The 21,044-nt window shown below is 41.1% G+C and overlaps 1 protein-coding gene across 7 annotated transcripts in view; it reads left to right on the top strand.

The window, feature by feature from the left end:
- ush2a (Usher syndrome 2A (autosomal recessive, mild)) overlaps nucleotides 1-21,044 on the top strand; it is a 154,419-nt gene that overhangs the window by 59,306 nt on the left and 74,069 nt on the right. For all 7 annotated transcript variants that reach the window (XM_058088964.1, XM_058088969.1, XM_058088966.1 and 4 more), the window contains 13 exons: nucleotides 915-995; nucleotides 2,541-2,729; nucleotides 4,524-4,661; nucleotides 5,817-5,892; nucleotides 6,169-6,254; nucleotides 7,237-7,396; nucleotides 10,028-10,190; nucleotides 10,280-10,427; nucleotides 13,491-13,648; nucleotides 14,581-14,728; nucleotides 16,523-16,678; nucleotides 19,048-19,195; nucleotides 20,064-20,206. In XM_058088964.1, the coding sequence (XP_057944947.1) occupies nucleotides 915-995; nucleotides 2,541-2,729; nucleotides 4,524-4,661; nucleotides 5,817-5,892; nucleotides 6,169-6,254; nucleotides 7,237-7,396; nucleotides 10,028-10,190; nucleotides 10,280-10,427; nucleotides 13,491-13,648; nucleotides 14,581-14,728; nucleotides 16,523-16,678; nucleotides 19,048-19,195; nucleotides 20,064-20,206 (1,794 nt within the window). The remainder of the gene's footprint in view (nucleotides 1-914; nucleotides 996-2,540; nucleotides 2,730-4,523; nucleotides 4,662-5,816; nucleotides 5,893-6,168; nucleotides 6,255-7,236; nucleotides 7,397-10,027; nucleotides 10,191-10,279; nucleotides 10,428-13,490; nucleotides 13,649-14,580; nucleotides 14,729-16,522; nucleotides 16,679-19,047; nucleotides 19,196-20,063; nucleotides 20,207-21,044) is intronic.

Genomic DNA, 21,044 nt, shown 5'->3' on the forward strand with positions numbered 1-21,044 from the left:
ATTATCTGTCGTTAATAGCAATCTTGACATAAATCAAAGGGTTGCATCACTGCGTAGTGGTATCAGATTGGCATAGCTCGTATAAACCTTTTTTTATTTCACTTGTCATCTTCCAAGTATCTATTAAGCATCGAAAACCTTTTTTTCCTGTCTTGTAAAGTGCATTATTGTTGAAGGCTTTCGGCTGTGCACCTTAAAAGCAGTCTCAGTCGTGACATTATTATGTGTAAAATAGAAACACACGTAGACTGGATAAAACCTGTAAAAAAGTCAGGTTTTTATAAATTGTCTGCTCCTCGCTTTAATCAGAAAAAAAAATCCCTGTAAATAAACCGTGGCCTCCCTCATCACTGTGAGTAGTGATCACATGTGAGTAGAGAGTATATTACTGTACAACATAGGCGGGCAGTTAGTTATCCCAAAAGGGTCACATGGGAAACTCGTGGCTGGCTGGCTGGCTGGGCCAAGAGCCTGAACTAAATTGAATAACTTGACTATAAGGGCTGTCGACTTAAAGTACATTATTTCCTGTGTTTATATGACTCGTTCACATTTGCAGTCTTCCTCTTCTCTGATTTCGGATCAGCATTTGCAGTAAAGTGACTGTGAACACCATGTTTCTCTGTAACTGACATGGTTCACTCTCGACGAAGGAAGCTAACAAGCTAAATTGATGAGTGTCATGGTGTAGGTTTGGTGTCCACACGCATGGATTCACATACGCACAGTGTAGATACTTACAACTTAAACAATGTGATTCTAGAACCTGGACTTTCTTGCTCTTGAGTGATACTAATACATCATCTAGTACATTCATGACAATGTTCTGTTTTACATAATAAGTAAGTTTTACCTAATATTGTACTTATTTTTGCTTTTTCTCCATCCCAATCCTAAACACATCCTGCTATAAGAATACCTGTACAGGTTTATAGCTTTAGGTGCAGGAGGGTGGGCAGCCTCTCCTTGGCAGAGAGGACGCAGCCGGGGCAGAGGTAAGAAGACATCTCACTCGGTGTGTGTGTGTGTGTCCCTTCATTTATTTACATTTACACTCACAACAAAGATGTCTTTTGGCTGACAGCAAGTAGGAAGGAATCCCACCTGCTGGAGTGCCCCTCCGGCCACCATAGGTTTTGAAAAGAAAACGCACTACATCTTGCAATATGTAAGGCTCATCCGGGCCTAGTGATATTACACGTGCCTGACGCTATGAGAGATTGATAAAGCCACTATAAAGGGCATCCCAGTAAAAGGCTGTTAACCCAGAATGGCCCATGTGCTCCCCTGTGTAATATAAAGCTGCTCATTAGTAGTGAACGATACACTGGCAGGTCTGGTGTGCTGTGACCACAGAGAGGAATGGAAGGGAGGGAGGAAGCAAGTGCTAATAAATACAATAAGAACCAAGGCGAAGAAGGGAGGATAGAGGATAGAGGATTGAGAGGCAAAGGTGAGTGCATGTGGAAGGGAGGAGACCGTGTATGAAAATGGAGGAAAAAGCTGCAAAATGATTAGGTAATCGTGGGATGAGTTCAAGTGTAAAAAGGGATGGTGGGGGAATTACTTGACAGTGCTTAAATAATTGTTGATAATGAGATACATTATCTTCTTGACTAATATCCTCTACATACTATGTTAAGTATTGAGTTGTGTTGGATGGATACAGGAAGTGAAGAGCAGGAGGGGACTTCCGTTAGGAAAACCCAGACAATTGCTTGGGGCCCTAAGATTTCCAGGGTCCCCCACACGGGAGTATTTAAACATGGCTATGAAACATATAAAGATGTCAAAGGCAGTCAAAATGTGGCCTAAATTACATACCTTTTGTAAAAATGGAAATTAAAATAAATGTAAAAAACTTTTGTCTTTGCCTCTCGCCCGAAGACAGCTGGTATAGGCTCCAGCACCCCCGCAACCCTCGTGAGGAAAAGCGGTAGAAAATGAATGAATGAATTAACTTTTGTCAGTGCAGTACAAGGATGTAGAGGGTCTGGATGGGTTTGCCTTGGACCCCCGAATGGTGAAGAGGATGGTGCAGATAAGGGAGGTTTGACGTCCATTGGTCCATCCTCCAACGATGTCTTGTTGCGAAAGGAAAGGAAAGAGTACCATTTAAATGGAAGGAGGTTGATTATAGTGAAATATAGCCCCAGAATGAATGGCCTGCTGTATTAAATCAGCGCTGAAAAAGTTACTACTCTCATAAATACTATTTATGCTAATGGTGAGGCATGATTTACTCATCCTATTAAAACATAAAATGGGGGGGTACTTTTTCTTTAACCTCTTGTACTCCCAACCTGTTGCCTCTCTTTGATAGTTTTTTTTTTGTCTTGATGTTTACATTGCATTCTCTGCAATGTATTGCTGTAATGTATTTTTCACTGAATGAACACAAGATTTGAGACACACCGGTTGTCACTCATCTGCAAACTTTCTGTAGGTGTCATGGTGCCATGTGTCCCAATACTTCTGTCTGTGTATCATATACTTTGTTTTCCCACGCACTGAATAATTTGACTTCTCTTCCTTCCCAGTACCGAGCACCGTCCCGCCTCCCTCCATGCTACAGATTGTGAATGGCTTCAGTGCCAAGGTGAGCTGGGCACCACCCACAGGTGATCTCAGAGGCGTGATTGACAGGTATGAGTTGAGAGCCTACAATAGAGACCAGCCAGAGGTGGCGCCTATCAAAGTCGTATACCTGGCTAACGGAAATTTCACAGGTAAAAACCTTTTTGTTGTTGAAATTATTTTGAATGCAGACAGTCCCCCAGTAACTCCAGTTACCCTAATGGTGGTTACCCTAATAGTGGTTTAAAAAAAGAGAATTAACCCACTTCAGATTGGGATGTTCTTGATGAGTTATTGCTTCTTGGCCTTTTTGGCCAGTATTCTTTTCAATGTCTTCCTTACTAACACGCGCACACACTCATCGTCCATGCAAGCCCGTTAATGTCTCCTTGGCGAGTCCCCAGCGTTTGCAGACTGTCCTCATTTGGAGCAAGACACTCAAGACTATCCCAATGATGTCATACCTTGGCATCGCTCCTTCCAACTCTCTCTCTCTCATTTTTCGATCTTTCCTCGCTTCATCTTCAGTGCTGACGATGATGTCGGCGTCCACCGCTGCTATTCGTCCCCCACCTCTTCCACGCCGCCATGTCTCCAGGCAAATATGAAGATGAGCTCGCCCGTCCCCGTCGTTCTCGGTGTCTCCCGCTCAGCTCCTCCATCCCCTCCCTGTCTCTCTGCCAGACATTATGTCCAGCCGTGATAAGGCTTCTTGTTAATTTATGATGGGCTTGACACCTGACTGTAGAATTACACCAACTGCTCAAAAACACAGAACGCAAATGAGGGTGTAATGGCAGTGGAGTGGGGCCCTGGCCTCTAATTGAATTAAAAGACATGGGTGACAAAGAGAGAGAGAGGAGGGGGGGGAGTGTGGCTCAGTCAGACAAGTGGAGGGCAACCGAGGATGAGGAGGGATGGACATAACAGTGAAAAAGTGGAGAGGGGACAAAAAAGAACAATAAAAAGGACACTTCCCTTGCCAAGCGCGGTACTTCTACTTAGCAACAGCGTCATAGAGATTTGACAACGAAAGTACTTGTTGAAATCAGCCTCAGTAACAGGACGCGCACACAAGGGAATCGTTATTTTTGCCAGTCTTGATTGGTTGTTGACTGAATGCAATTGTCTGTGTTGCTATGGCCGGTGGCTTATTCTTTTTTACACATCTAGTTGTGAAGTACATGCTTACCAAACGGTGGTGAAAAGCAAGCTTTCAGCACCCCTGGTATGTGGGTTCTTAATCTTTTTGACCACACATGCTTCAGCACTATGGGGATCTTTGTATTTATGCATAACAGTCCTAAACACTGCAGAAAACGTACAACAAATTAATATCTGAAGCTACAATATTAATCTCATGAAGGCACATAAAGAGTTGATGACTATATATTTATAATAACATAATGATTACTTTATTAATGATTTTATTTCAAAATTGCTATAAATTTGAATGCCTTTATTTACAAAAAATAATATCTCACCACAAGACAATAGCCTTTAAAAATAATGATTACAAATCAAGGCTAAAAGGTATTTAATGGTGTTAAATGTGATTTTATGAGGTATTTGGTTGGTTTCTATTTGTGTTGCAAAGTTTATTTGTTGACATTGTATGAGGTTATACAAATACTGATATCGATATGCAAGTAGTCTAATATATAAATATAGTAGGTTGTTTATTTCATTTATTTTTTACTACCTTAATACTTATTATTTGTCCTGCAATGTTCGAATATGTTAATTTCCTGCAAACATCAATAAAGTATCTATCAGAGCAAAGTGGTAACTAGCAAAATCAAAGCGTTTGCTGAAAACAGTTCAATGTTCTGGTTTTAGATAAGCTATTAGACATAAAGATATATATAGATATAAAAATAAACTTCTGACTAAAGCTTAGGATTTCTACATTTAACCTGAAAATTCTGGAATTCTGTTTTATTCAGGTGTTCTTTCCGGTCTCACCCCGTCCACTCAGTACTTGGTGACTGTAAGTGCTTGTATTGCAACTGGCTGCACTGAAAGTCTTCACAGCAGTCTCCATGCTGCTAATATGACATCCATCCTCACAACCCCACAGGAAGGTAAAACCATGATGCACAAACATTTCTTTCCCCATCCTTTTTACACAATAGCGTTCCTCTTCTGAACCACACACACACACACACACACACACAGACTAAAGTTTCAGTCGAGAGATTTGTACTTGTAAGTGGAAAGGAAAAGAGCACCCAGACAAGAACAAGTGACAGATCAGAATGAAATAAATAGTAGCAGGAAAATAAGGACAAATGGCGACACGTTCTAAGTGAGCAAAGGACACATTGTGCGGAGGAGAGTCATGTCACTTATCTGAGTGAGATCTGGAGTAAAAAAAAAAGAGTTTTTTCTTCATATGTTAGCCTCTACATTAATCTGTGTGGGACTAACTTGCCTTGTTGGGGAGATAATGTGACAGCCGAGGTCAGCGCAGACACAGCAAAAATCAATTTGAAGTAAAAGAAAAAAAAAAGATTACTATTGATTCTCATTCTGAGCCTTGAGTTAAGATACTGTACCGTGTTAGGAAGAGAATGAACATATCCTTTTTGCCACCATCACAGAAACATTTTAACCCACTTCCCCTGACTCTCAGGGGACATTATTTAAGTAAATGGTAAGTAATGGGCAGTATTTGGATTTTTTTCTCCTACAGTGGGAGTATATTTGAAAAATATGTTGTTTGCTTTCATATAAGGTTGGATGCAGTTACTACTGTTTTGTCATATTTATTCATTCATTCATTTATTTTCTAACGCTTATCCTCACGGGGGTGCTGGAGCCTATTCCAGCTGTCTTCGGGCGAGAGGCGGGGTACACCCTGGACTGGTCACCAGCCAATCACAGGGCACATATAGACAAACAACCATTCACACTCACATTCATACCTATGGACAATTTGGAGTCGCCAATTAACCTAGCATGTTTTTGGAATGTGGGAGGAAATCGGAGTACCCGGAGAAAACCCACGCATGCACAGGGAGAACATGCAAACTCCACACAGAGATGCCTGAGGATAGAATTGAACTCAGGTCTCTTAGCTGTGTGGCCTGCGCGCTAACCACTCGGGCGCCGTGCAGCCCTGTTTTGTCACATAACATATTAAACCAATGTCGGTTACTATTCTACATACAAGATTAATGGAAGCAAGATCAAAAAGTTGTTACATTTGCTCAGTAACATTGATCTTCTCTTGTCAGCTCCTGATGCTGTTTCTCCTCCATCTGCACTCCCATCACCCTCAGCTCTTTATGTCACCTGGGAAGCTCCAGCAAGGTAAATCACATTACATTAAACATCACTTACTTAGATCCAGCACTTGACTTTATCATGCATTTTTATATCTTGTTCGTCATGTAATCTTAGCATAAAACACACCAACTAACAGCGACATAACATAACTTGATGGCAGAATGTTGGTGAGAGTGTAATATATCACCTGTGGCTCATTTTCCCCAAATGTATGCAGCATAAACTCACGGTATGTAAAATCCAATACTACAGTATAACATACTTATGGAGCCCCCGTCTCACTTTTTATGCCGCTCATAGGCCCAATGGAGTCATTACAGAGTACCGCGTCTATCAAAACGACCAAATGGTCTACAGCGGGGATGAGAGACGCTACAACATTACTGGTAAGCAGAGAGCGATAATGCTTGTGTGTGTGTGTGTGTGTGTGTGTGTGTCTCAGGCAGCCTCGGGACATGGCCTTGGTGGGAATAAAAAGAAAAATGGAAAATGATATTTGCATTTGAAAGAGTAGGACGAGCATCTATGTCCTTACCATGGGACTACATCACTAAACATATACACTGAGAAAGAAAAAGATTGTCAACACAATTTGCCTTGAAATTGTTCACTAAAGAGTCTTAAGAGGGAAAGGAACACCACTGAGATTCAAGATGCAAATAAAGACACGGTGAGATGTATTCAAAGAAGACAAAAGCTCTCATAGGTATACAATAACATACACGCTATACAATTACATGCAATTTACATAAAGACATGCACGCAGTAATCTTGGTATAAATTATTTAATGAGTAGAGTACATTTAGAATTTTAATGTGTACATTCTCATGCTTCATCACACAGTGCGTGCTTGTGTGTGTCTTTTTTGGGTGAATAAAGGCAAGAGACATATCATCCATGCTGCTTTAATAATGTCTCTGATGTTCAAGATGATTGGAAGGATTATGAGCATAATAATTATACAGTATGCACTCAAACAGACAGTGTTGCAGAGCGGGAGTGTGTCGCAGAGGGGCAGAGGCTGTGATGCACAAAGACAAACAATAATAGGAGACTTTAACAATGCTTAGTGTTGAAGTATTTACAATTCTGTTTATTATTGCCTCTGACATTAATGTTATTTTTTATCCATCCATTAACTGGTGTACAGTATTCAGTATTACTGGTGTACATCAATGCAACTATTCTAATAAACATGGAGCTAAACAAGGTGCGGTACAACTCTTACTACAGCAAACAACCACAATATTAACCGTTAGTAATAGTAACTGTTTCAATATAATATAATATAATATTTTGATACAGCATTACATACATTCTCTACATCTGTCTATGTTCTCTACGTTCTTCCTTGATGTACATTACAGATCTCGGCGTCTATACCGCTCACATCCTGGTGTTGTCTGCATGCACCGCCGTTGGATGCACCAACAGTTCACAGGTCACAATGTTGACCTCTCAGCTTCCTCCCGGGCCACTACGAGCACCAACTCTGACCTTGCTGGACTCGCGGACCATTCTGGTGGAGTAAGCACACTCTGATCATTCTACATTGCACATACAGTGCAATCATATGCTGTATAAGAGAAATGGTAGCAGAGCTCTGGTGACCTTCTGGAGCTGTGTTTACCATGCACAATATTCATTTGATACACTGCGCTTGACCTTTCCTCTTTACATGCCTGAGGAAGATAAATCTTGTACACTTTTTACCATCCTGTTCATTTGAAAATGTCGCTGGACATTGTGTCACTGTTGGTGTGTGATTGCTGCATACAAAGACTTAAAAAATACACACACATGCAAATATATATATATGTGTATATATTTTTTTTATGTATTATTTTTTTGAAGAAAAGATACAGAAGCATGCTGCATGCTTGCATCTTTATATTACAGGTCTTACATTATTTAGGTGCTCTGATAGATTGCCCACCGATTGATATCGGCCGATAATTGCTTTAAAAAGCCGATCAGCTCCGGCCCCACTGCTACTGTGTGATATAAGTTTTGCACCTTGCAAAACGTGCATCAAAATTGTCTCACCGGATTGGCGCTTTGAAAAGCTTTAGATTGGTGCGGTATTTGAGCGATTACTTGGCAGTGTGCGGTGAGTTTGAGGCTCGCGATGTGATCATCCTTCAGGCAGCGGATGTAAAGCCCTGGTCCGAACCTGCTGTACTTTTGGGATGAGTACCACCTCAGTACACATTTGAGAGCATGTGGACACTTCCTGATAGCCCCTTTTATGTGTCTGTAGCTTAGATGCTAATGGTGTGTGTTTGTGCGGTTCTAAGAAGCGCTATTGTACACTTTATCCACATTTCACATATGCAATGTAATTATGTAATGCAAATCGGGACGTAGTTATGGGGTATTTTGGGAAATATGTTTGTTTTCAGTTCCAGCCAACATGTTGCTGGAATGACATTTACTTTCAGTGTGCACTGAAAGCACCAAATTTTTCACCCTCATAGACCCCCACCTTGGGCAAATGTCTGAATTGGGTTAGTAGAATTGAAAGATTAACCTTTTGTCTCCATTGTAACAAAAGTAAGGAAAAATTGATCTGCACCTTTGTCAAACTCCAATATTTAATAAATGTAACATTTTACTGAAAACAAATAAACATAGTAGCACAAATTGAAATGTGAACTGTAAAAAGTTTTTACTTATTAAACCAAGAGAGTTAAGTGCCCGTGTCTTTTGTCTATAAAGGGGTGACAGCTGGGGAAACAAATTCCATGTTGTAATATTTCATCCTTGACATTACTGCCATCTGTACAGCAGGGTAAAGTATTGTGCCATGAGTATTTAAAACCATTTTCAGCTATAAATTCACCTGCTGTGGGAAGGACTGGGTATTGCCTCGTTAGCACATTGGCAACAGGCAAAGGTTGAGAGATCACGCGTGGTCAATACATCCCTATTGTGTCTGTGAGAAAGGCTGAGGAAGACAAAAATGTGCAACATCTGTGAGAAGAATGAAGAGCGAGAAAGGTGTAAGTGATGAATTTGAAAGCTTGACAGAGGGTGGGGGGGGTGGATGCAAATGCAAGAAATGTAAGGAAGTGAGGGTGAGAGACTGTGAGAAAGGTTGAGGGAGGATGCTGGATGGGAATGCAGCTATATCAGCAGATTTATCCTCTACCTCTCGACTCACACTATATCTGACACAAATACATTCATACACGCACGATACGAGACCTGTACAGTCATGTACAGTGTGATGTGTTTACAAACATTGTTAAAGAATTTCACCTCATCTGGATGCATAAACACAAATTCACACTCAAAATTGTATAGTCTTCTCAAAAGTGTCCACATTGTGTTTTTTTTCTTCCCCCAAAACCATTTGTACAATAAATTACACTGCAAAATTGTTCCAACTTGCCTTTGATTGAGCTTTTCAGAAGTGCTCATACATCACAGGGCCAATTGACAGCATATAAATCTTATAAAGAATGTGATAGATTAGTCAAGAGCGGCTAATTGTGTGCTAACACACGCTCATCAGTCATTCACAAACCGCTGTTTAAAGGGAGGAACCAAGAAAGGAATTTATCACGTTTTTAAATTGCCGCCCCCCCATGCTAGCACACTAATAGGAGTTGGCCTACTCTGGGCTGTTACATGAAGTATTTATATTGTACACTGACTATTTACTTACTGTGTCCTCCTCACAATTATTTGGCTTTTGGCTGAAATCAAATATATTCTTTTTAATACATCTGTATTAATAAATGGCAGGCTTTGCCATAATAGTCTATTTTAAAGCTTATAATGATGTTAGTAAGGCTAAAATCTCACCAAAATGACTACACACAGATACACTAAACAGGTAGGAAATCATTTACCTGTTTAACTAGAATTAACAATACCATTTGTAGTGTTTTTAATCAGTAACAGTGTACTCCTCCATAACAACATGATCAAAAAAATTACTTTTTGTGAGGTTAACCGATGCTCTACATGTTTAGAATTACAGTAAGTTGCAATCTTTAATACTCCTAACTAAGATATGCCTTTAAGATATGCCTTTATTCGTCCCTCAGTGGGGAAATTAAACTACTAACCCAGAATTGTCCTGATTAAAACTGAATAAAATAAGCCGAGCTGTGGTTTAAAATATGTATTTGTTTCCTCATTTGTTGCTAGGTGGTCGCGACCTTCTCAGGTCAATGGCGTTCTGGAGTTCTATTCCATCTTCCTGTCACAAGGTGCTTCGGAGCCCACCCTAGTCTACAACAGTTCAAAACATGTCGAAGACCACACACTCCGCAACCTATCTCCTGGCACAGCCTACACCATCAGTGTGGCTGTGAGTCCTTCCTTTACTCTTTTGAAGTCATTTCAAGTCATTAGTTTCACCAACACTTACAAGTACACTTGTGTTTGTGTGCATCATAGGCTTGCACAGGTGGTGGCTGTACAAGAAGCCCCCCCGCTGTGGCCGAGACTGAGGAGAGCACCCCGGAGAATGTGCCGGCACCAATAGTCACCCCTTTGTCCCCAAATGCACTTAACATCAGCTGGACAGCTCCTGATAAGCCCAATGGTGAGGAAAAGCACACCTGCATGGCATATTTACCCTGCATGCACTCCAAATACATACAAATGTACTTTATTTCACTTAATTCTAGTATTGTATTATACATACCCCTGGAAGTTGCCTTATCTTATCTTAATCTATGTGTGAAAATAAGAAAAGATCAGCAAAAGTCATGACGTCAACAACATTACGAGACTTAAAAAGCATTGAATGAAAAACATTGTCAGTACAGCCATGATTCCAGGAAAGACCTCTGTGTTGTTCAGGTGAACCACAACACTGAAGAACAATGCCCTTATGTTAAATTTGAATCATATGAATGTGCAATAGGGTTGAAGTAAAGGGGGGAGAGAAGCCAAGACGGGTTGCAGGAAGGATTGTGACACAAATAGATAAAGTAGAGGAGGACATACATTGGGACCAGTGCGCCCCTGTGCTCCTTTAAGTGGAGGAAAAGTGCTCCCTTTTGACCGAAAAGAGTACTGCAGGCTGGAAGCCTTTTCTCCCTCTCTTCCACTGTTTCACTTTGAATTTTTTAACTGCATCTTATGAAGATGTCTTATATTCCACATGTGGGTTCGACTCCAGTGTTGCATCCTTGCACCATGTGTCTTCAGGACATATGTTTTCTAATTTACTAGACAATTAAGTCCTTCATGTTCATGTGAACTTATTTTTCATTTTCAAATACTTGGCAATCAGAAACTGTAGAAACGTTTAAGAAAATTTTAAGATGATAATGACAGTTTTGTCAATGCAAAATAAATCCTCCAAGATACAGTACATACTGTACTCAAGCACACTTCACACCAGGCTTTAAGCACATGATTATGAATTATATGAGCCGCTTATTTCTAACCTCCACCAGACTCTTTTTTTTTTTTTAATTTATTTCCTTTTGTGTTTTTGTTGTGCAGGATTATGCAATAAACTACTTAAATGAGTTCCATGAAACTTTATGGAGCGTTGGGGACTGGGCCAAGAAAGATTCCTGAAATTTTTTGGTGTGGATTCAGAGAGAGTCCTACGAGATGAGCTTTTTTTAATCAGTTACCTTTAATTCCTCATTGAATAATACATGAATCTACTTGACAGAATTGATGCATACTGTATGTAGCTGGTGGGTATCTGTTGCTGTTTTATTCCTAAAAACAACCCAACTAGAATAAAAAGACCAGTCACACACAATGTGGAGAGACATGGTTTCCAAAGGAAGTAATGCCATGAAGATGTGATCCAAAATGAACATGGTTCATTGATTGGTCAACCTTGGCATTGAGTTCCATTCTAGTCATTATGTAACTGCACATACTGTATGCTGACTCCACCTCCCGGAAATGTATGCATATTATACAGTGCTATTCATAAAGATGTACTGCAGGTTGAGCTAACACCACTTAGCACACAATACACTGACATGTTAATGATGAAGTGACTACAGTCTGACAACAAAATGAATTGAGTGAGGAAAAAAGGCCATGTGAGGATTTGCCAGCCCATTTCACAGTCCCCAACATACAAACGCACTGCCACATATTATCGGATGTTATTGCCATGCTCGTTAAAGTATGTGTAATTCCATAATGCGTGTGTGCGCAGTGTGAATTGTGTGTGTTTTACGCTTAATGCCACATGAGTGCATTTCGCTCCATAAACCCTGTGATGTGTGCGCATATTAGCCAGGGTAAATTACTTAAAGCTTTCCCCCCATCTGATGACAGAAATGTATAACAAGGGAGACACTTAATCATGATTACCTGATTGCCTCTTGCTCTTTTTTTTTCTTAAAAAGGCGGAGAAGCATTGCACTTTTTTTTTACTTTCTTTTGTCAAAAAATGACAATGACAATGGTGATGGGTTACAGAGGAGTGAGATTTTGTGTTATTTTCTCTCTTTCGTCCTGTCTCTTCCTCTCCCCCCGCCTTCTCCCCAATTCCGCAGGGATTTGTGGGGGATAATCCTCTCGGGGATTAGGTCGGGGCAACACGCAGACAAAGAGGGGAAATAAGCCTGTTATGCATTCGCTGCTTCATTTCCCAACCTGTCTTTATTACAGCCTATACTGATATGGGCTTATTCACGCACACACGCGTACGCACACATAAACACACACGCGCACCCTCACATGCATGTGATTGGCCACATTAAGAGCTCCCCTGATGTAACTGGTGTCCACAGGGTTTTTGTGTCTTCATTTCCCTGATAGGTGTGTGTATCTGTATTGGTGAAATAATAAAACCCACACATGATTAAAGCAGAATAGACTCTTAGTTCTTAGCACTGATCTTTTGAGCCCCCCAGTATGCATTTTTATTAAGGCAAAGTACATTTGGCGTTTCCTTTTTTATTAGGTGGAGGTAATTATTGGGCTGGCATGTATGTGTATTCATGGCCTTGTATCTTGCATCTATCTGTGTTTATATGCAGAGTACCTGTGTCTCTGTGTGTGTGTGTGTGTATGTGTGTGTGTGCACCCTCTCAGGGTTTTTATCCCTGTAATGCCTTAGGTAACATTAGTGATGTCTTCATCACCAAATCCCACTAAAACATACACAGGTCTGAAGGCCCAGTTTCACTTTCCATTTACATGTCAATCCATAGGCCTCAGGCTGTGTCTAAAGTCACAACCATTACTCTACCAGTGGAATTCCGCGCAGTGGAAACACTGACGGATGCAGGATAGAGACAGCAAGACGTATTTTCGTCTCTGTAAGGCGGACATAAAAGCCTTAATTTTCTAAAAAAAAAAAATGGCCGAGGTGCCTTATAATCTGGTGCTGTAAAAATGTAACATTATAACACGTAATAGCATGATGGCAGTGATAAACCAATCAGAGAATGACGTAATATGTACAGTACATACGCTTAACGTCCGCCACGCCTCTGGGGCTGCAAAATATTGCACCTATCTCTCCGCTACTGTGAAAATGTAAAGTAAAGCAAATAAATTCTGAGCCTGCCATCATTCCACAAGGATGAAGAAATGTAGAAATACCAAAATGCAACCATCTATGTGCTGTATGTTTCTCCTACTTTCCAAAACCATGTGTGTGATGTTTTTTTGGCAGGTATCATAACCAGCTATGGCCTTTGGATGGATGGCGTTATCATATCAAACACAAGTTCCTCTCAGAGCTTCTTGGTGGTGAAGGAACTGTCTCCATGGAGCAGACATGTACTCAGGCTTCAGGCCTGCACAGCGCGTGGCTGCGGCAAGGGACCCATGGTCAGTGAGATGTGATGTGGTGTACAACCATTCACTCATCCTGTATGTTTTTATTCATGTGGTCAAGGCTATGATGCTTGGTGACGAGTGGGTCCCAAACTTCATAGACCCGTACCCCTTCAGACATTAGACATGAACCCATGTACCCCCTTTCGCACCCATTTGCAACCATAACAGTGCAAAATGTAAATTCTTGCACATTTTCTTCTGGTCTTAAAGTTTCGATCAGCAGTGTATATAAATTAGATTTTAACAATTTCAGAATGTATTTATTTATTGTTTACAAATATACTTATTTGTTCATATGATGAACACAGAACAACCAACAACTTCCTTTCTGTCTCCTTTCTTCTGCACTTTACTCGCTGCGCTGTGCATGTACTCCTCATATGATGAGGCCTTCAAGCGTTTTGTTCTGTCTTAGGCTTTCAGACACAATGTAGTCACATTGTTTTTCATTTACTCAGGATCTACACTCCATGTTTATTATTGTAGACACTGAAGCAATAATATACTACACTTTTTTTTACTCTATCCATTATACAATGTGTGGGTGTATGTGTGTGAGCACGCACGTGCCACCGGGTGTCATAAAGGTGATCGATTCTCTCAGCTCAATAACGAGGGTTGGCGTGATGACGGTGACATTTGGTGGGAAATGTCACTCCTTGCTCAACGATGCCTCTGACGACAGGCCGTATTTTGGGGCATTTTTCCAATACGGACGCCATATTTAGTTGGCTAAAACAGCTGACGCAGGAGGACAGGCGACGTGAAGTAGGGACAGCCTGAAAGGGAGAATGAAGAGAACACTAGGTGAATGGAAAATATGGGAAATAAGGGATGTAGAGAACATGTACTAAGTACTACAGTGTTGTATATTTATTCATATTAATTGCATATGGATTATTATTCTTTGTTTTTAAAATCAGGTGGAAACGCACACTTTGGAAATGGCTCCAGAAGGTCCAATGATGCTAGAATTGACCAACCAGAGTTCTAGATCTCTAAGAGCCCGATGGACTGCTCCACCAAGACCCAATGGCAACATGAGATACACACTATACCATCACAGTCAAGGTAAGTCATCACTTAGCCCAAACTGTCCTAGTTGGTGTTTAATACTTTGTCAGGTTTTAGGTGCAATTAATTAATACTAAGGGTGCTACCGGTCAAAATCGTCTGATTTCTGTAAAAAAAAAAAAACGGACGTATCACTTAGGGTTGCCAAAAAAATGACGCATCTCGTATCGTGTCTGCCACAAGCTATGCCAATCGATGCCAGAGTGTTTGATCACTACCTTACCAAATCTTCAATCGACTACTCTTGCATTTTCGTTTACACACTTTGCCTAACTGTCTCTGGCTGCATTGGCGGCAGCTAGCTAGCTTCTTGTCTTTGGACGACAATTGTGACATTTTACCACAGTGACGTTTTTTAAACAAACAAGCAGGTTAGTTTGGAGCTTGTTTTTGCCCCACTAGGAAGGCACAAGTGTATACTGTAACGTTCACGGATACGTACCAACTTCTTTATAGTTATCAGATGTGGTCAGAGTTTTATGACCATGAAACAAATGGTCAATGATCTATAGGCACTTTGTTGAAAAGTCCCACCTCTGCCCCTTTTGAGACGTAGTTGATGGCGACCATGTTTTTCAACTTGTTCAGATTTTGTTGACTGATTCACCAAAACATCCTACACTATATATAGTGGGTGTATTGTAGGCAGCATTCGTGAGAAATTTCAAGCCCATCTGACTAATGGGATCAAACTTTGTGATTTAATAACATCCACTAACTGTACATACGTAGTCGGGGTAGTATGCAGTGCTTCAGGAAAGTTAGCTTACACAAACACATACATGCTGTATTTATTGTGGTTCATCAAGGGCACTAGCTTCATTGTTATAAATTCCTCCTTCCAACTTTTACAATGACTTCATAGATGCTAAGCAAAACACTGCACACAAACACAACTTTGTGTGAAAGTCAGGCAAAAAAAACATACGGCTAACAAAAATAATCAAATTGTTGTGCTGGTTTAGAAAAGTGGAGACATGATTTCACCTGCGTACCGAGAAGAGGATTCAGGAGACCAAAGCAAAGTGTGGAGATTGACTTGAGAACAAAGTCAAGTTGCAGTAGAACAACAGGATGAGAGGCCCATGCGTCCATAGATGTACTGGAAAAGATTGCAAGGGAACACATGACAAACAACAGAACAGTGAAAGCCAGCCAACACAAACAAGAAAAGGATCGGTGAAAGTAGACAGAAAAAGGGGGGGGGGGGGGGGGGGTAGAAAATTGAACAAAATGAGAACAGAATGACTGAACACAAACTTGCACAGTGGTTCTTTAACTTGTACAAATTCATCAAGTCACACACACACACACACATGCACACACTCCGAGACGGGCTGTTTGATGTGCGCCTCACACAGGAAGGAGTGGAGGGAGGAATAGAGGAGGTGCACTAGAAAGAGATGGTGTCTCGCTCTAGTTCCCCATCAGCCAGTGTCGCTTTGATACACAGTGCCTTCATCAGTTCACACAGGCCTGATATGTGTTTGTGTGCATCTGTCCATCTAAATATATTAGACTGGCTTGCATTGTGGGATTTTCTGATCCCTTTTCTTTGACTATCCTTGCATAGCCTCGGTATGGGAACCTCTCTCTTTTGATCATTCCCAGTTAGTAGTCCTCTCTCTTCAACTCTCTCTCTCCCGCCTCCATTTCCCCATTCCACATGTGTGTATGTTTTATTAATCAGATTTTGGCTATCGCATTGATAATGCTAATGAAAAAAAAGTACTATGACAATCATTTTCTTCAGTGTATGCACCATATTCAGGCTTTATTCTCTTCGCTCAGGTGGCGATGTGGTGCTGGATGGAGGCACGGCAGCCGGCACGTGGTTGACTTTGACGGACCTGCAGCCGTACACCAACTACAGCTTCTGGGTCAGAGCTTGCAATACACGGGGCTGTGTGAAGAGCATGGTGCTTAATGTCACTACATCTACAGCAGGTACTAAAAAATGCCCCAACCTCCTTCAGCAACCAACAAGCCCAATCGTAGGCGAATTAAGGGGGATTTTCTACAAAATGTATGCACATGACATAAACTATATGCATTCATTCATTCATTTTCTACCGCTTATCCTCACGAGGGTCGCGGCCGTGCTGGAGTTCTTATACTTGGTTGTAAAGGTCTGATCACCTCCTGGTGAGCTTCTCCATCTTGGCAGTCCAATTTATGCATGCATTCATTAATTCATTAATTCTTTTTCTATACCGCTTATCCTCACAAGTGTCACGGCCGTGCTGGAGCCTATCCCAGCTGTCTTCGGTCGAGAGGCGGGGTTCACCCTGGACTGGTCGCCATCCAATCACAGGGCACATATAGAGAATATGCAAATTCCACACAGAGATGGCCGAGGGTGGAATTGAACTAGGGTCTCCTAGCTGTGAGGCCTGCGTGCTAACCACTTGACTACAGTGCAGCCCATAAACTACATATAGTTACATGAAAACTATTCTTATTAACTGATTAGGAAACTAATAACACAGTGCCATTCTGTGTACATAAGGGGGTACGTTGTAGAGACCCCCTGCATACTTCCGTAGTAAGAGCTGATCAGTGCAGAGTGGAGACCAAGGTAACAACACACATACAGTATAAACAGACCTCAGCCCTTTAGTTAATCTTAACCAAAGGGCTGAATACATACCGCGCCCATTCCTCAAACAACAAAAGACACATTCGGGAAAGTTCCACTGTTCAAGTTCAAAACAAAGACATGAGAAAGTATAAATTTTAAATAGCAGACGTTTCCTCTCTTTCCAACCTGCTTTCTACCTCTGCGCCTCTGGCATCTCTTTAGACATCTTTAAGGCAAACTGTCTTGATGCGTCCTTGTTCCCTGAAAGAACAGAGGGGAGATAGCCGAGCAGGAGACACGAGAGAAGAGGAGGAGGAGAGCAGGCCCAGAGAAGTGAACATAAAAGTGCATAGTTTAAAATGATTAGTGACACCTCTGATATTGTACCTGCTAACACAGCATGAGAGAGACACAGGCTCACCACTAGGATGTGTGTACATGCTTGCATGTGTGTGAGTGTGTGTCTAATAGCCATTCTTGATGACGATAATGATAAGACGACTTCTGCAATCAGAAGAATAGAACCAGGGTGTTTGATTGAAGGGTCACTTCTCCATGTCCAAGGGGTTTCTCTTATGTTACACAGTCAAAACAACGGGCGCCCTCATTTTCTCCTTCTTTTGTCATCCTTAACATATCTGCATTCCATCCATTTCTACCAAGAGGGTGGTCATCATACCGACTCAAGATGCCTTTCAAAGCACAAATACTGGTCTATCAACTGGAGAAGAGGATAACTACTGAAGAGTGTTGTGTCTCCGGGTGTCCCTGGGTGTGTTTTTGTTTGAGAAAGGCTGATGGAAGATTTTGTCTTATCATGACACATATTAATAGATATCTAATTATTGCCTGCATTCTTGGTTTTTGAGGCATGGACTCTGGGGTAAACTTTTTTTGTTAAAATTTTGGAGTAAAATGGCCAAGAAACCAACACTAACACTGTAACTGTTAATTTTAGCCCAGCAGACCCAGGCTTAGGATACCTTAGATAAAAAAAAAAACACATTCAATAGGACATGACAACAATCAGGATGACTAAACAAGATAAGGAAGAGGGCCACTGTTCCACTGTTATAAATGTAAGGGCCGAAGGGCTGGACATTATGTTTATAATTAATTACATGTTGAATGCTTTTATAACCTTCAAAAATAGCATTCCGCAAACATGAACCTCTGTGTTTTAAACAAGCCAGTTTTGCCAAATATGCCAATCGGCTAAAATCTCAAAAAAGACAGTTCGAACAGTTTATTAAAACACATTTGGCTTCACAAACACACCACTCCAAACAATGCACTGTATTATTCCTCTCTCCCTGAACCATAAGCCAAAGTATGAAGCAATTGTTACAAATCTTGTCTTACCTTTGCTGTTTTTTTGTTGATAAGTCTATCTCTAATTTCTTTGTGAATGATACATGACCCCTAGTGACACAATGCAGGCATCTGTGTGAGCTAATACACTGCACACGTACTTGTGGGTCTATTGCACCGCATGCATCAGTGGCTATATAGAATGGATGAAAAGGGGGTGTGGTGACAGGGCCTGGAACAGTTGGCTCTATGCCTTGCTCAAGGAAGGGAACTACCATCTCCACTGAGCAATCACTGTTTCCATATTTTGGGTTTGCGTTAGGTCCCTTGTGGGTCTCAAACCTGCCTAGCGCTGACTCTACATCGTACCTTAACTAATACATAGTTGGAAGAGGCTCACATCACCGCTTTTCTCTTTCTACAGCGCCAGATGGGTTGTCCGCCGTGAGACTCACTCATGCCACGAGCACCAGTCTAAATGTGTCTTGGTCCGAACCAGCCCACTCCAATGCCCCGGGCCTGCTTCACTACAGTCTACAAATGAGGACATCACCCCAGAGACCTGTGATAAGGCAAGTCGTCCATTGCGCACACACACAAAGCATGTATAAATGAGAGGAAAAAACTAATAATACCAAAATAAATTGTCACACTGTGTATGTCAGAACAAGGGTGAAGACAAATAAACATGCACACGTACATGCACATAGATACATTATACAGAGCAGCGGAATATGTCACATCAAAATGACAGACCATTGCAACAAGCAAGGGGGAATGAGCTGAAAAGATGAGGATAAGACAAAAAGCCACACACAAAAAAAAAAAAATCAAAGACGGCAGAAGGAGACAGACAGGTATGGAACATGAGGCTGTGCATCTGATATGTATTCATTACATGCTTCCTGACAACAAATTGCAATTTAATCCAAGAAGAGGAGGCTCTCATTCTGCGGTAATAAATAAATGACTAGGTACATGTATTATATATCAGACAAGCATGCCCTCCTCTTCTTCTGCTTTGGAAATCTCATTGTTCCCTGATTTATTCATTCATTCATCCCTTCTGCACATCTGATGCTAAATGGCCAGTGGCCCCTCATTTATGACAATATTCTCTTACCTTTCATCACATATGATGATTATATGAGACCCAACCAGGTGCTATGAGGCAGTGTAATTAAAAAGAGTGGGAATAACCCACACAATTAATCAATCTATATACTGTAACTCACCTACTGGCAACTGATCTGTTGATGTAATGAACATTCTTGACTTGGCCATAATTTGGGTTTGTTTTTTTCAATACAACATTGTGCCCAGAGTCTGATGCTCTGTAGATAAATGTCCCAAAATAATGATTCATAAACTAAAAAGTCAGGGCGCAGATACAGATATTTGTGGCATTAATGCTGTTTCTTGGTGCCAATCCACTTTTAGGCTCCTGGAAAATACAACAGACACTTTTTCCTATCACATGTCTGGCCTGTCTCCATACACCCAGTACCTATTCCGACTGGTGGTCTCACACTCACATGGACAGACAACAGGGCCCTGGGAAACTCTTTGTACAGCAGAAGACAGTAAGTTTTCATTCTCTACATATATATTTTTTATTTCATGTATTTTACAATGAGCACGCAGACCTCACAGCTAGGAGACCAGGGTTCAATTCCATCCTCGGCCATCTCTGTGTGGAGTTTGCATGTTCTCCCCGTGCATGCGTGGGTTTTCTCCGGGTACTGCGGTTTCCTCCCACATTCCAAAAACATGCTAGGTTAATTAGCGACTCCAAATTGTCCATAAGTATGAATGTGAGTGTGAATGGTTGTTTGTCTATATGTGCCCTGTGATTGGCTGGCGACCAGTCCAGGGTGTACCCCGCCTCTCAACCGAAGACAGCTGTGATAGGCTCCAGCACCCCCGCAACCCTCATGAGGATAAGCGGTAGAAAATGAATGAATGTATTTTACAATGGCTTTTCCAAGGTAAAACACAGCCAATGATGCTGAAGTCTCAAATAATCAAAACGGTTTAGGCGATGTTTTAAGTAACTTTTTACAGGTGTAAAAATAAGTGAACCCCTTTTTTAGCTTAACAGTATAACTCCTTGTCAGAACTTGACAAATTATTTGTCACACAAGTGTAAAATGAATAGAAAAGTGCACCAATCAATAGGGAAGCCATCACCATAGAAGTGGAAATGAACATTATACAATGTCCAGGGGGAGTAGCTTAAAGATTATTGAATGCTAATGAATGCTACAGGGGGTCATGGATTCTGTGTGCTGTTACAAGTTCATATCTCTGTCCAGTGAAAAGCAGAATGATTTTAACTGAAACATAACAACAACAACAAACCTAGCAATAAGTAAAAAAAGCAAACACTTATTTGAGCAAACTGAAACAACAGTGAGCGAC

This window comes from Doryrhamphus excisus, chromosome 12 (genome assembly GCF_030265055.1).
Source record: "Doryrhamphus excisus isolate RoL2022-K1 chromosome 12, RoL_Dexc_1.0, whole genome shotgun sequence".
NCBI lineage: Eukaryota > Metazoa > Chordata > Actinopteri > Syngnathiformes > Syngnathidae > Doryrhamphus > Doryrhamphus excisus.